Here is a 15,429-nt window from a genome sequence, read left to right as displayed (position 1 = left end):
GCTTGGTAACTTCCCACGAACTCATTTACTTTAGGTGAAAGACGACGGAAGATGATCTGGGATAGCACTTTGTAGGCGGCATTCAAAATGGTGATCGCCCGAAAGTTCTCACACATTAACTTGTCACCTTTCTTGTGGATGGGACAGATTATCCCTTCCTTCCACTCCTCCGGTAGCTGTTCGGTTTTCCAGATCTTGACTATTAACTGGTGCAGACAGGTGGCCAACTTTTCCGGGCCCATCTTGATGAGTTCTGCTGCGATACCGTCCTTACCAGCCGCTTTGTTGTTTTTGAGCTGGTGGATGGCATCCTTAACTTCCCTCAGCGTGGGAGTTGGTTCGTTCCCGTCCTCTGCTGCACCAACATAGTCATTTCCTCCGCTGCCTTGGTCCTCCGTGCATACATTCTCTTCGCCATTCAGGTGCTCGTCGAAGTGCTGCTTCCACCTTTCGATCACCTCACGTTTGTCCGTCAGGAGGCTCCCGTCCTTATTCCTGCAGATTTCGGCTTGCGGCACGTAGCCTTTGCAGGATGCGTTGAGCTTCTGGTAGAACTTACGTGTTTCTTGTGAACGGCACAGCAGTTCCAGCACTCCGCTTCTTCCAGGCGGCGCTTTTTCTCCCGGAAGAGACGGGTCTGCTGCTTCCGCTTCTGTCTGTATCGCTCCACATTCTGTCGGGTTCCATGCTGCAGCATTAACGCCCGCGCTTCATCCTTCTCCTCCAGAACCGCTCTGCACTCCTCGTCGAACCAATCGTTTCATCTCCGCTATACGTACCCGATAGTGCTCTCGGCTGCGTTGTTGATGGCTGCTTTGACTGTACTCCAGCAGTCCTCTAGAGGGGCCACATCGAACACACCCTCGTCCGGCAACGCTGCCTCGAGGTTCTGCGTGCATGCGGTGGCGACATCCGGTTGCTTCAGTCGCTCTAGATCGTACCGGGCGGCCGCCGGTACTGTACATTGTTAATAACGGAGAGTTTTGGGCGTAGTTTAACCATCACCAGGTAGTTATCATAGTCGATATCGCGCCACGATAGGTCCTGACGTCGATAATGTCGGAGAAGTGCCGTCCATCAATCAGAACGTGGTCGATTTGCGATTCCGTTTGTTGTGGTGATCTCCAGGTGTAACGATACGGGAGAAGGTGCTGGAAGAAGGTGCTACGAATGACCATGTTCTTGGAGGCGGCGAAGTCGATGAGGCGTAGGCCATTTTCGTTCGTCAGCTGGTGGGCGCTGAACTTTCTAATCGTCGGTCTGAATTGCTCCTCCTGGCCTACCTGAGCGTTTAAATCCCCTATGATAATCTTGATGTCGTGGTTTGGGCAGCGGTCGTACTCGCGTTCGAGCTGCGCGTAAAATGCGTCTTTATCATCATCAGTGCTTCCGGAGTGAGGGTTGTGCACGTTTATTATGCTGACGTTGAAGAATCGGCCCTTGATCCTCAACCTGCACATTCTTTCGTCGATCGGTCACCAACCGATCACGCGTCTCTGCATGTCGCCCATCACTATAAAAGCTGTTCCCAGCTCACGTGTGTTGCCGCAACTCTGGTAGATGGAATGATTACCTCTAAACGTTCGCACCATAGATCCTGTCCAACACACCTCCTGCAGCGCTAAGATTCCGAACCCGCGGTCCTTCAGTATATCGGCGAGTATGCGGGTGCTCCCGATGAAGTTGAGAGATCTGCAGTTCAACGTACCAAGCTTCCAATCGCAAGTCCCTTTTCATCGCAATTGGTATCGGTTCGCATTCTTCTCTTGTTGATTTTCCGGTGCTAGTCTTTTTTACGGCTGGCTCGCAGGGCCTGACACCAACCCACTAGCCCAGGGAGCTGGGCTTACCTTCCCGGAAGCTACGGGTTCTGCATTGGCATTTCCTCCAACTACAGTGCTAAATAGCTCGGCTCAAGCGCCAGTCTTCGCCGGGGGTGGTGTTTTTAATGGGCGCCCAGGAGATAATATTTTACCTGAGCTTCCACCCCACGATCTGCTCATCCTTTTTTTTTTTCAAATAAATAATATCAGTAGGTGTTCTTCAGTTATTCAATTTTTAATAGCTGAATAAGCAACTCTTAGGGTTTTCAAACCTATGTAGGATAAACTAAAAGAGCGTCAACTGAATAATTTCTGTTAAAGCTTTTGTACTAGTCTTTGAAAGTAATTGGAATACAGTCACGCAGGAGAATAAAAGATTGTTTAAGAAAAACTGTCTCTAGAATTTAAAAGTTTTAGAAAACGGCAAGAAGTTTCTTGTTTTTTTAGACTAACCAAAAAATATATGGATTTGTATGGATAAAATAAAAGGTGGAAGAATTTCTAGACATATCATTGTAAATTAGGGTGGCCCACAATCATAAAAAAAACATAAAATTCGAAAAGGGTCAAGTTTTTCTTCCTGAATCAGTTGTTCAACCAGAAGCTACGTTTAAAATTTGAGCGATATCTATTAAATTTAAGGGGACGCTTAACGAGCTTGAAGTCTGTATTGAAAAACGTGGCCAAATGCATGCAGAAATATTATGTTTATGATTTTGCCGCTAGTTGGCGCTGTAAGCGTTCAATTTCCAAGACCTTTGACATTCTTGTTTATTACTATATGCCAAAAAACATTTTTTTATATATTTTTATTATCGAGACTTTCAGCCCGAGGCTGGTTCGTCTCCGCAAAAAACTTTGTCGAAAACCGCAAAATGATCCGACGCCTTCGAAAAAAGTTATTCCCTAGGCAAAGTGAGGCGAAGCATTGAGATTTCATTATTGATATTATTCCTTTACGTGTACTGGAAAAACAAGAATTATGTTTCACCTGTGTAGGCCATCCTATTATAAATATTGAAAAGAAACTTTTATCAAATCTGTAGATTTTTCAAGATGTGAAAAGACGCACAAAATATAAACACAAGCTTAGTCTTGACACAGATTTTTTGCTGTGATGTTTTCTTGATAACTGACCAAACTAACTTGGGCGATTAGTTGGCAGTTTGATGTTCTATGAGTACTTCCACAGTTATTAACTGAAAACTTTTTTAACCAATGGCCAGTTTGCATGTGTACATAAGGCCGTCCCTTATTTTGCAAAAAATGGAAATGTTATAAGTTCGTTAGTGGAAAATGATCGTTTTAACTAAGAAATGATCGTGACAAAATTTGAAGTCCGTATCTCAAGGCTAAGTGGTCCCTCAATGGGCTTAAAGTTGTCAACAATTGTATGGAACCAAAAAACATGAAATTTTTTTGGCGTAAAAATACGCTATTCTTCTAAATCCAGTGAATTTTGGACCCTGAAGGGCCGAAAATGTGCTTAGAATTGCGATACTTTTACTCGTTTTTGAGTTATTGAACAAAATAGGGTAGGTTTCCTTCGGAATCTAAACAAATGGTCAAAAAATGCTGATTTTTCGGTTGTTTTTTTTGTCAATAACTCGGAAACGAGTAGAGATATTGCAAATCTACGCACATTTTTGGGCCCTCAGGGTCCTAAAATCACCGGTTTTAGTAGAATATCGTATTTTTTTTGTCGAAAAAAAAAATTCATGATTTTTTGGCCCCATACCATTTTTGACAACTTTAGGCCCCTTAAGGACAAACGTCATGAAATCCCGCTTCAACAGTGCACCAGAACTTAAAAAGCACAAATCTCTCGAAGCAAGTTTTAAAGAACAGTGCATTTTATTATTCTGTTCTTGCTCACTTGTAATACGCTTAAAATAAGAAGCTCAGGTACACTGGTTTTGTTTACGAAGATATTTGTGCCCTCGAAATCGTGAGTAGGTGTCAAAGTCGGCCATTGTGGCGGCCATTTTGGGATTCTAACAAGTCTGTCCTTAAGGGACCACGTAGCCTTGAGATACGGACTTCAAATTTTGACACGATCATTTCTTAGTTAAAACGATCATTTTACTAATGAGCTTATAACATTTCTATTTTTTGCAAAATAAGGGACGGTCTAGTGTACATCTTGTCTGCCCACTATGCACAAGGAAGTCAAAGAAATTTTTACGAAAAGTTCCTGAATCGACCGAGAATCGAACCCGTCACCCTCAGCATGGTCATGCTGACGTTATGTGGTGTTGCATTTAAAGGACTGTATAAAGAGAAACGTATTAAATGATGCTCAATTTTATTTTCTTAGTTACCGACTACGAAATCGTAGGGTTTAAAAAATGAGCTTTTTAACCTGACGTTTCGACACGGGCATAGCATCTTTCTCAGGAGAAACTGTAGTTGGGAGTCGTAATGTAAATGTATCTTTATAGCATTTTTGCTTGATTCCTTACATAAACATGACCATTTTCAAAATGTTTTATCTAACTGTAACTGTCGCTTATTGTGTCGTTTTTGGTACATGCTGTAAAGTAGGTGTGTATGTGTGTTTGTGTGTGTTTTTTTAATTACTGTTACTCACCTCCGAGACCTCGGTCTGGCAGCTCTCCACCGATTTGGTGAGCTCCTGCAGTTGCGTTCGGATCTCGCAGAGGGCGACCGTGGTCTCGAAGTGCCGGTCACCCCGCTGCAGATCGTCTAACTTGGCCGACAGATTCATGCTCATCACGCTGACCTGCTTCTGCAATCTGGTTCGGTTGAGAGATTGGTGGAAAATTGAGAGAAGAGAAGATCGAGGACGTTAGTATTCTTTTGGTTGAACAAATAAGTTAGTGTTAAGCTAAATTTGACTAAGGCGATTTCGACGGGATGGATGGATGGGATGGTTTTGAGAAAGTGGAAGGATTTCAAACGAAACAAATGATAATGAAACAAGAAACGTTGTGACTTTGATCAATAGATCTTTAAGAACGAAATTGTTCAAGTGGTTCGACAGAAAAGGGAAAACAGAATGATGACTGAGCAATTAGCGAGCGAAATAGATTCTACAAACTAGTATCAAACAGTGGGTCTAGCAATAAATGCAATTGAGTTCAACGTAGCAAATGGTTCCTGTCCTGGAGGTCATTTGCAGTGGTTGATGATGGCGGTTAAATATGTGATTCGAGCATAGCAAATTTTAATATACAATATTGGTGACTGACTAACAAGCGACTTTTTTTTTGTTTCGCAACTATGTTCATGGGGTGTTTCACCGTGAGAAACTGATAAATTGAGATACTGAGAGATTGTCTTCGTCGGATGGAAAACTTTTCTCCCTGGATGGTGACATTTTGTATCTTTTAATGAATAGAAAACTTTGCTGAAAAGTTTTCCACTCAGAAATGGAATGTTAACTACCTGTCATTTGGGGATGGGAGATGCTTTACACGTGTATACATAATGGGAAGGATGATGAAAGCAGTGGGTGGAGTAGTTCCCAAGTCAGGGCTGGCTTTAGGTGATGAGGTGTTTTATTGAGTAACACACTAGTAATGTACTTTTGATATGTTCGAAAATGGCACACATGTCCAAGGTAAACATGGTCCTAGGTTCGCTCACATTATCCCAATCGTTCTGGCCCGGGACTGACATGGGTGCGTAACCTTCATTGTTCCATTCAGCGATAGGAGACGAAAAAGTTGCTAACACTTTTGAGAACTAGCTCTGGGAGGAAACAATTTTACCATTTTGCCCGCAGCTGTCGAAATATATTAAAATTCATAGCTGCTCGTGGCAAGAGCGTCATGCCAGTTGTAATGATGCATCTACTCCTAAATACGGGATAGAGTCTCCTTTGACTGTGTTCGTAGGAAACCTGGGAAGGGAAAACTAGCTAGATGTACTTTTCCTCACTTCTGGAATACTTCACGAGCGCTGCCTGTTTGGTTGTTGAACTTTTCGGTCGTCGGAAAAGAAGGAAGAAGGATCAATTTTTGACTCTGTGTGTGCCAATGAAACTTGTGAGTGATTTACCGGTTTCGTCTTTTGCGTTTGACTTTTGCAATCTGGTCTAATGATGGAAGGGGGGTGGGGGAGGAAATTTTCTCGAGAAACAAGGGGGATCTAGCAAGGAAGATTGAAAGAGAGTGTCAGGCAAGCAAACTAGTTTCAAGTTGCTGCAGCGTTGAAAATAAACAGGAAATGAAAAATGAAATCATATGAATGGAAGAGGGACTTTCTAGTTTAGCTTTGTTGTACATATCTTAATCTTAATGATAAACTTTCTCACCTGTTGCTAAAATGTGCAAACACAATGCCTTTTGTCTTTAGAAAGGTTGGCGTTTGTCATGCTACTTTAAATAACGTATGGAAATAAATTAGATTTTTTTTTTTGCTTATTTCATTTTCATTTATTTAGTTCACATCAAATTCATGATAATACTGAATCAACAATTTGCCGCCATAATACTCGATTTGCAGCTGCAGCTCTCCATCCTCGGTCACGCCCAACACTCGTCAGATCACGCTCCTCCTGGTCCGCCCATCGTGCTCTCTGCGCTCCACGCCTTCTTGTACCAACCGGATGGTTAGCAAACACCAACTTTGCAGGGTTGTTGTCCGGCATTCTTGCAACATGCCCTGCCCACCGTATCCTTCCAGCTTTGGCCACTTTCTGGATACTGCGTTCGCCGTAAAGTGCAGTGAGCTCGTGGTTCATCCTTCTCCGCCACACACCGTTCTCCTGCACACCGCCGAAGATCGTCCTTAGCACCCGTCGCTCGAAAACTCCGAGTGCTTGCAGGTCCTCCTCGAGCATCGTCCATGTCTCGTGTCCGTAGAGAACCACCGGTCTTATTAACGTCTTGTACATGGTACATTTGGTGCGGGGGTGAATCTTTTTTGACCGCAGTTTCTTCTGGAGCCCATAGTAGGCACGACTTCCACTGATGATACGCCTTCGTATTTCACGGCTCACGTTATTGTCAGCCGTTAGCAAGGAACCGAGGTAGACGAATTCTTCTACCACCTCGAAAGTATCCCCGTCTATCGTAACATTGCTGCCAAGGCTTGTCCTGTCTCGCTCAGTTCCACCTACCAGCATGTACTTTGTCTTAGCCGCATTCACCACCAGTCCGACCTTTGCTGCTTCACGTTTCAGGCGGGTGTACTGTTCTGCCACCGTTCCAAATGTTCTGGCAATAATATCCATGTCATCCGCAAAACAGACAAATTGGCTGGATTTCGTGAAGATCGTACCCCGGCTGTTGAGCCCGGCTCGTCGCATAACACCTTCCAGGGCGATGTTGAATAGTAGGCAGGAAAGTCCATCACCTTGTCGTAGTCCCCGTCGAGATTCAAATGAACTGGATAGCTCACCCGAAATCCTTACGCTGTTCTGCACACCGTCCATCGTTGCTCTTATCAGTCTAGTCAGCTTCCCGGGAAAGCTGTTCTCGTCCATGATTTTCCATAGCTCTGTGCGGTCGATACTGTCGTATGCCGCTTTGAAGTCGATGAACAGGTGATGCGTTGGGACCTGGTATTCACGGCATTTCTGGAGGATTTGCCGTACGGTGAAGATCTGGTCCGTTGTCGACCGGCCGTCGATGAAACCGGCTTGGTAACTTCCCACGAACTCATTTACTTTAGGCGAAAGACGACGGAAGATGATCTGGGATAGCACTTTGTAGGCGGCATTCAAAACGGTGATCGCTCGAAAGTTCTCACACATTAACTTGTCGCCTTTCTTGTGGATGGGACAGATTATCCCTTCCTTCCACTCCTCCGGTAGCTGTTCGGTTTCCCAGATCTTGACTACTAACTGGTGCAGACAGGTGGCCAACTTCTCCGGGCCCATCTTGATGAGTTCTGCTGCGATACCGTCCTTACCAGCCGCTTTGTTGTTTTTGAGCTGGTGGATGGCATCCTTAACTTCCCTCAGCGTGGGAGTTGGTTCGTTCCCGTCCTCTGCTGCACCAACATAGTCATTTCCTCCGCTGCCTTGGTCCTCCGTGCCTACATTCTCTTCGCCATTCAGGTGCTCGTCAAAGTGCTGCTTCCACCTTTCGATCACCTCACGTTTGTCCGTCAGGAGGCTCCCTTCCTTATCCCTGCATATTTCGGCTTGCGGCACGTAGCCTTTGAGGGATACGTTGAGCTTCTGGTAGAACTTGCGTGTTTCCTGTGAACGGCACAGCAGTTCCATTTCCTCGCACTCCGCTTCTTCCAGGCGGCGCTTTTTCTCCCGGAAGAGACGGGTCTGCTGCTTCCGCTTCTGTCTGTATCGCTCCACATTCTGTCGGGTTCCATGCTGCAGCATTACCGCCCGCGCTGCATCCTTCTCCTCCAGAACCGCTCTGCACTCCTCGTCGAACCAATCGTTTCGTCGACTCCGTTCTACGTAGCCGATAGTGCTCTCGGCTGCGTTGTTGATGGCTGCTTTCACTGTACTCCAGCAGTCCTCTAGAGGGGCCACATCGAGCACACCCTCGTCCGGCAACGCTGCCTCGAGATTCTGCGCGTATGCGGTGGCGACATCCGGTTGCTTCAGTCGCTCTAGATCGTACCGGGGCGGCCGCCGGTAATGTACGTTGTTAATAACGGAGAGTTTTGGGCGCAGTTTAACCATCACCAGGTAGTGATCGGAGTCGATATTAGCGCCACGATAGGTCCTGACGTCGATAATGTCGGAGAAGTGCCGTCCATCAATCAGAACGTGGTCGATTTGCGATTCCGTTTGTTGTGGTGATCTCCAGGTGTAACGATACGGGAGGCTGTGCTGGAAGAAGGTGCTACGAATGGCCATGTTCTTGGAGGCGGCGAAATCGATGAGGCGTAGGCCATTTTCGTTCGTCAGCTGGTGGGCGCTGAACTTTCCAATCGTCGGTCTGAATTCCTCCTCCTGGCCTACCTGAGCGTTTAGATCCCCTATGATGATCTTGACGTCGTGGTTTGGGCAGCGGTCGTACTCGCGTTCGAGCTGCGCGTAAAATGCGTCTTTATCATCATCAGTGCTTCCGGAGTGAGGGCTGTGCACGTTTATTATGCTAATGTTGAAGAATCGGCCCTTGATCCTCAACCTGCACATTCTTTCGTCGATCGGCCACCAACCGATCACGCGCCTCTGCATGTCGCCCATCACTATAAAAGCTGTTCCCAGCTCACGTGTGTTGCCGCAACTCTGGTAGATGGTATGATTACCTCTAAACGTTCGCACCATAGATCCTGTCCAACACACCTCCTGCAGCGCTACGATTCCAAACCCGCGGTCCTTCAGTATATCGGCGAGTATGCGGGTGCTCCCGATGAAGTTGAGAGATCTGCAGTTCCACGTACCGAGCTTCCAATCGCAAGTCCCTTTTCGTCGCTGTGGTCGTCGCCATTGGTTTCGGTTCGCATTCTTCTCTTGTTGATTTTCCGGTGCTAGTCTTTTTTACGGCTGGCTCGCAGGGCCTGACACCAACCCACTAACCCAGGGAGCTGGGCTTACCTTCCCGGAAGCTACGGGTTCTGCATTGGCATTTCCTCCAACTACAGTGCTAAATAGCTAGGCTCGAGCGCCAGTCTTCGCCGGGGGTGGTGTTTTTAATGGGCGCCCAGGAGATAATATTTTACCTGAGCTTCCACCCCCATTTTTTGCTTAGTTCCCAGCTAAAATGCATTGAATGAGGTTCAACGATTTTTCGTGTTATGTTTTATCAAATGTTCAAATCCTTATAATAAAATTATTTTTATTTATCAATATTAACCTTCCGTAACACGCGCGGTTGGCTACCTGCATCAGCACCACGCTAATGCTGAGTAGAAAAAGCGAGATTTTTTCAACGTGTTGTACAAAATACAACAGCGCGATCGCTCGAGGGTTAATATGCCAATTGAAATTCGTGTTAAACTACATTATTGTAAAGGGGTGCTACACTTCTTCAAATTAAACCAAAACATCAAACGCTCCCAAGAATGCCATTCAAGATGCATCGAGTACAAGATTTTTCAGTTTGATGTTACCATAATTACACTTCATGTTAGCAAACATATGAACCAATATCTACCGATATTTTGTATTTTCTCTCTTAAACTTTCAAAACGTAAATATTGTAATTAACCCTCTAATACCCAAATTTTTTATTTTGATCTAAATATCATTTTTCGTCATCTAAAATCGATTTAAACATGTTTTGGAAGATGATTCTTTTCAATTCTCGATTTCGTGAATTTCAGTTTTTGATTTTTCTAATTTTTATTTTTTAACATCCCCACACTTTTATATTTTTCCTGGAAGCTAATTTGGGGTACGGATTTTTTGAGACGAAAACATTTTGAGATTTTATGACTATTGTTGAAATATTATTATTTAAAAAAAATTTCACAGAAAATTTTATTTTCAGTGTAATTTTAAGTAAAATAATTTTAGAGTGTATTCGATTCCGTTAAACTATTAAACAAGGATAGAATGATTTGGGAAAATTTTAAAATATGTTAATTGTAGCGATTCAATACAAAATAAACAATGACTTCTAAAAGGTGACTAAAACATCAATTTTTCAATGATTTTAAAAAAATGTAAATACGCTTTAAAATACACCAAAAACCATTTTGAGATATACAAAACAGTCCTAAATATCAGCCAAAAATATAAAAATTTTGATTTTCCACGAAACAAAAATTACAAAAATGCTCAAACTATACCCCTAAAGGCGGGATTGGGTATTAGAGGGTTAATTTGGAAAAATATGATAAATTAATATGGTGAATTAGGCGTTGGTTTCCCAGTTACTTATTGATATACAGAATATATACAATATGATCGGGACTGGAAAATTTTGCACTATTCAAATAATGTGTATCTAGGTGTAGCTTTTCGAATAATGCATAAAAATTCTCTAATTTTCACATTTAGTTGACTAACGATTACTCTATCATTGGTCCAGTTGGCAAGATGGGCCTATTATACATGAATTTGAAGCGATTCTGGCAAAATGCGTAGTTCTATCATAACCATTTAAAATCTGTATCATCACATCATCGGGTTCAATGAACCAAATAAACTTTGAAAAAGGTTTGACAAAACTTTAAGTTTTTATAGGTTAGAAAAATGAACGCGATTTATTTTTATTTTATGAAAAATACGAAAATTGGTCTACTTGCAACATTATTCATATTATTTTTTTCAATTTATTTGACGACTGTTTTGTTTTTGCCATTCAGAAAATATTAGCGTTCATTTCAATAAGATGTTTTTGAAGTGTACTAAAATTGCCATCTTGAATTTTGACACGTTGAAACTTTGTCTTTTTTTTATTATTAAAAAAATATTATAATGTTTTTCTTGGTTGTATGACAAAATGTCGAAGGTCAAAAGGTCAAAAGGTCAAAAGTTCGGAAGAAAATAAAAAACAACTAAGACAAAAAGTCGAAAGGTCTTGCATCTATTGAACTTTATGTTCTTTTAGCACATCCAAAGCTATTAAAGCTGGAGATTTATTAGCCGGCCGTTGAATTAATGTGTAATTATAAACAGGAAGTTGACAAAATTACCAGATCGGAACGGGCCAGAATGGCCTTGTGGGTATTTAAACGGACAGTGGAGGATTTTACGGTCATGCTAACATCATCATAACACCTTCTGAATCTGTTTGATTCTGGCTTTATTTATAATAATATATTTATATTAAACTTATATTGTCTAGGGATCCAAAATTCGACCGTTCATAACTGTAGAAGTACTCGTAGAAAACTAAGCTGAAAAACAAGCCCTGTTTTATTGGGAATGTTACGCCAAGAAGAAGAAGCCTTTGATCATTAGACCTTTTGTCCTAGTTATTTTTTTTTTCATTTCGGCCTTTCGACCATTCGGCCTTTTGTCCTAAAACTTAATTTTATTCGGTCCATTGAAACCGGTAACGTAACAGTTTGAAATTGACACACAAATAATTTTGTATTTTACTAATATCCCCTAACTTTATGCAAAATCATGCTTAAATTTGAACTGGATGAATTTACACAATATCCCTCCTAGTCTATTTTAAATTCCTTAATTTAAAAACTGGAAAAGTTCGAGAAAAAATCGGGAAAACCTCTGGAATTCATGTTAGTTATTGGGAGTTCCATCATAGACTCTCGGACGACTTCTAAAGTTTATACAATCCTCTAATGATATTAGGGTGAATAACGTTTAATTTGATTTTTGCCAGCGTGTACTGCGTTTTCGACGTTTTCACCATCAGTCCGACCTTTGCTGCTCCACGTTTCTACCACCATTCCAAATGTTCTGGCGATAAATTAGGTCGGATTTCGTGAAAATCGTGACCCAGCTTTTGAGCCCAGCTTGTCGCTTAACACATTCCAGGGCGATGTTAAACATCAGGCATGAGACTTCATCATCTTGTCGTAGTCCTCGGCGAGTTTTTTTTTACATCGTCCATCGTTGCTGAGCTCCTCGGCGCAGCCGTTCTCGTCCATGATTTTCCATAGCTTCCTGCGGTCGATGCGTTGGGACCTGGTATTTGCGACATTTTTGGGGGATTTGTCACTCGATGAAGATCTGGTCTGTTTCCGATGAAGCCGGCTTAATAACTTCCCACAGCTCATTCATTTTACGTGGACGATGAAAGATTATCTGTGGTGTTATTTTGCAGGCCGCATTCAGAATTCAGAATTGTGATCGGAATTTCTTATACTCCTACTTGTTATCTTTCTTGTAGATGGGGCAAACGATCCCTTCCTTTGACTCCTTCGGTAGCTGTTCGGTCTCCCAGATTAGGACTATTAGCCGGTGTAGGCAGGTAACCAACTTTTCCGGACTAGACGTGTGCGCCACCGCGCCGATGAGAAATCGGCGAGAAACGGCGTGCGGCTTCCCCAAGTTATCAAGAACCAAATAAACTATATTTTTTAAGGAGTGTTCTACCTATGCACTGATGGAAAAAGTTTATGGTTATGTTGTTTGAAGCCGATCCAGGAAGCATCGGCGTGTCGGCGTGGTAATCGGCGGCGGAGGCGTGAAAACCGCACGCCGATCGGCGTATCCCTTCTCAGAAAGACTACCATCATCTAAACCAGAAAATTTCTGCAGCAGCACAAAGCTGGAGGTCCACTTGCTGTAATCCAATCATTAGAAAGTAGTTAACTTTGTTCATAATTCGTAGACATTTTTTGGCATTGTAGATGGGTTACCATCGAGAGCCATACCGGAATTCCAGCGTAGCGGAAAAAATGAACGTTATACCCGAAAACTACAATCCCACGCAAGGAATCCTGGCCAGTCCTGCAAAATATCAGTCTCAGTGCCTGTTTTTCAGCCGAAAATGAATTACTGCGGCGGTCGTTTTCAGTTCCTCGATGTGAGAACTGACAGAGTCCGAGAGCTCCATTCGTGAGCGACTCAACAAGATCAATTCCCAGTCATCCGCACACTACTCATGCTGAAAAGCCATTCGTCTCAAGCGGTGGCTTGTAAGAGTGAGTGCCCCATTACCCCATATTAGGTTGTCCCAAAATTGCACATGGTGAAAAAGCTTGGGGGCTCACCCTGCAAATGATAGCTGAGGGTGTTAGAAACAAACTTTTGTATTACGGCAACTTTCAGAAATGACGTTTAGAGGTCGCCCCAGCGAGATTTTTGAAAAAAGGCCATTTTTCGTAATTAATTTCATACAAATAATTTTTACCGTACAAAAATTGGCAATACCCACTATTTTTATATTTTTTACAGCTTGATATGGATCCAAACTTATTGGGAAAAATAATTAACGACATGTTTTGAAAGTAACTTTTTGATACTAAATTTTTGAATTTACTAAAATTTATCATTTTTTGATATACTGTGCATTTTACCCATCATAAAAAGTATCTGAACCTAATGCTAATTTAAAACAATTTCCATAAAAAGATAGGAAATCTTATGAGGAAAAACTTTGCCGAAGTCAGCATTGCGTTTTTTCTATCCGTTTTAGAGTTATTCAGGATTTACTATTTGGTGAAATTTGAATTTTCAGGTATTTTTCTAAAAATGTCACATAAGAACTTCTTAAAAACACATACAAAGTAAAAAATCACGTATGCTCAACAAGTTTTTGTCTTGATTTATTAGGTTCAGATACTTGTTATGATGGGTAAAATGCACAATATATAAAAAAATGACAAATTTCAGTAAATTCAAAAATTCAGTATAAAAAAGTTACTTTCAAAACATGTCGTTAATTATTTTTCCCAAGAAGTTTGGATCCATATCAAGCTGTAAAAAATATAAAAATAGTGGGTATTGCCAATTTTTGTACGGTAAAAAATATTTGTATGAAATTTATTACGAAAAATGGCCATTTTTCAAATATCTCGCCGGGGCGACCTCTAAACATCATTTCTGAAAGTTGCCGTCATACAAAAGTTTGTTTCTAACACCCTTAGCTATCATTTGCAGGGTGAGCCCCCAAGCTTTTTGACCATGTGCAATTTTTGGGACAACCTACCCCATATGCTACCACGGGTAAAAACACTCAACTACAGAAAATTGATTGGAAATTTAGCCCTGCCAGTTCTCGTTTTCAGCACGCTGCGTGCGAGTGTGAGTACCTATTTCATTTCGCTCCCGTGTTGCTGATCGGAAAACAACATTGACAGGAAAACCAAAACGGAGAAAACGAAAAAAGCAAAATATCGCTATCATAAAGCACTGTCGAAATATTGCAGCACTGGTCTTGGCTAGAAAAATACGCCCAAACTAATACCTAATGAACCGCACCGATATCAAAGTGGAACAAAAATGACTCTTTCGCATCCGACGTTTTATGTTTAAAGAAAACATTTTTGATTTGTTGATTTTGATCGGCCATGTTCTTAGAGGCGGTCGAAACAATCAGTCGAAGGCCGTTCTAATTCGTCAGCTCATGGGCGCTGAACTTTCCAATTGTCGGTTTTAATTCTGCCTCCTGGCCAACCTGAGCGTTTAAGTCTCCTATGATGATCTTAACGTCGTGGTTTGGACAGCTATCGTACTGGTGCGTAGAATCCGTCCTTGTCATCATCACTGGTTCCGGTACAAAAAGTTACATTCAATTCATATTCTCTCAGTTCAGAAGCATGCTATTAAAAAACAGTGTACGGCTTGTAATTTTATCTACAAGGCATCGTACACAAATTACGTAACGCTATAGGAGGAGGGGGGAGTCTACACTGAGGATACTGATCGTATGATTTTCATAGTTTGCATCTTATGAATCAGTAATTTTTATTTTTTTCATCATTTCATAGTTCTCGTATGCTTTTCATACATTGAAAAGCGAAATCCATACGACTTGTCGTATGAAAAATCTCATAAGAAGCATCGTATGAAAATCATAAGATATGTTATGAAACACCATTGCTAAAAAACAACAAAACCTTTTATTGGCTTCTAACCACTTCAACTTCCGAAGCGTCGATGGGCGAATGAGTAAAGCACGCACTCGCTAACCTTGACGTTTCTGGTTCGATTCCAGGTTGCAATTTTTTTTAATTTGTGCAAAATATTTCATAGAAGTATGTATGATAGTCATACGACATAATTTCAGATTTCATACGTTATTTCATACGTTTTTTTTTTTTTTTTTACTTATTCGTTTATTTGGAAGGCTCGGGCGCC

The 15,429-nt window shown here is 42.0% G+C and overlaps 1 protein-coding gene across 22 annotated transcripts in view; it reads right to left on the bottom strand.

Moving 5' to 3' along the window:
• The window catches only part of LOC109428702 (glucose transporter type 1), a 916,963-nt gene that overhangs the window by 260,407 nt on the left and 641,127 nt on the right, over nt 1-15,429 (bottom strand). For all 22 annotated transcript variants that reach the window (XR_009997807.1, XR_009997808.1, XM_062852201.1 and 19 more), the window contains one exon: nt 4,414-4,579. Coding sequence is in view for 20 of the 22 variants with exons in the window: in XM_062852201.1 (XP_062708185.1) it covers nt 4,414-4,579 (166 nt within the window). In the remaining 2 variants the exon portion in view is untranslated. The remainder of the gene's footprint in view (nt 1-4,413; nt 4,580-15,429) is intronic.

Source organism: Aedes albopictus, chromosome 2 (assembly GCF_035046485.1).
Source record: "Aedes albopictus strain Foshan chromosome 2, AalbF5, whole genome shotgun sequence".
NCBI lineage: Eukaryota > Metazoa > Arthropoda > Insecta > Diptera > Culicidae > Aedes > Aedes albopictus.
Note: the sequence above shows the minus strand (reverse complement) of the source record. Positions and strands in the feature narration are given on the sequence as shown.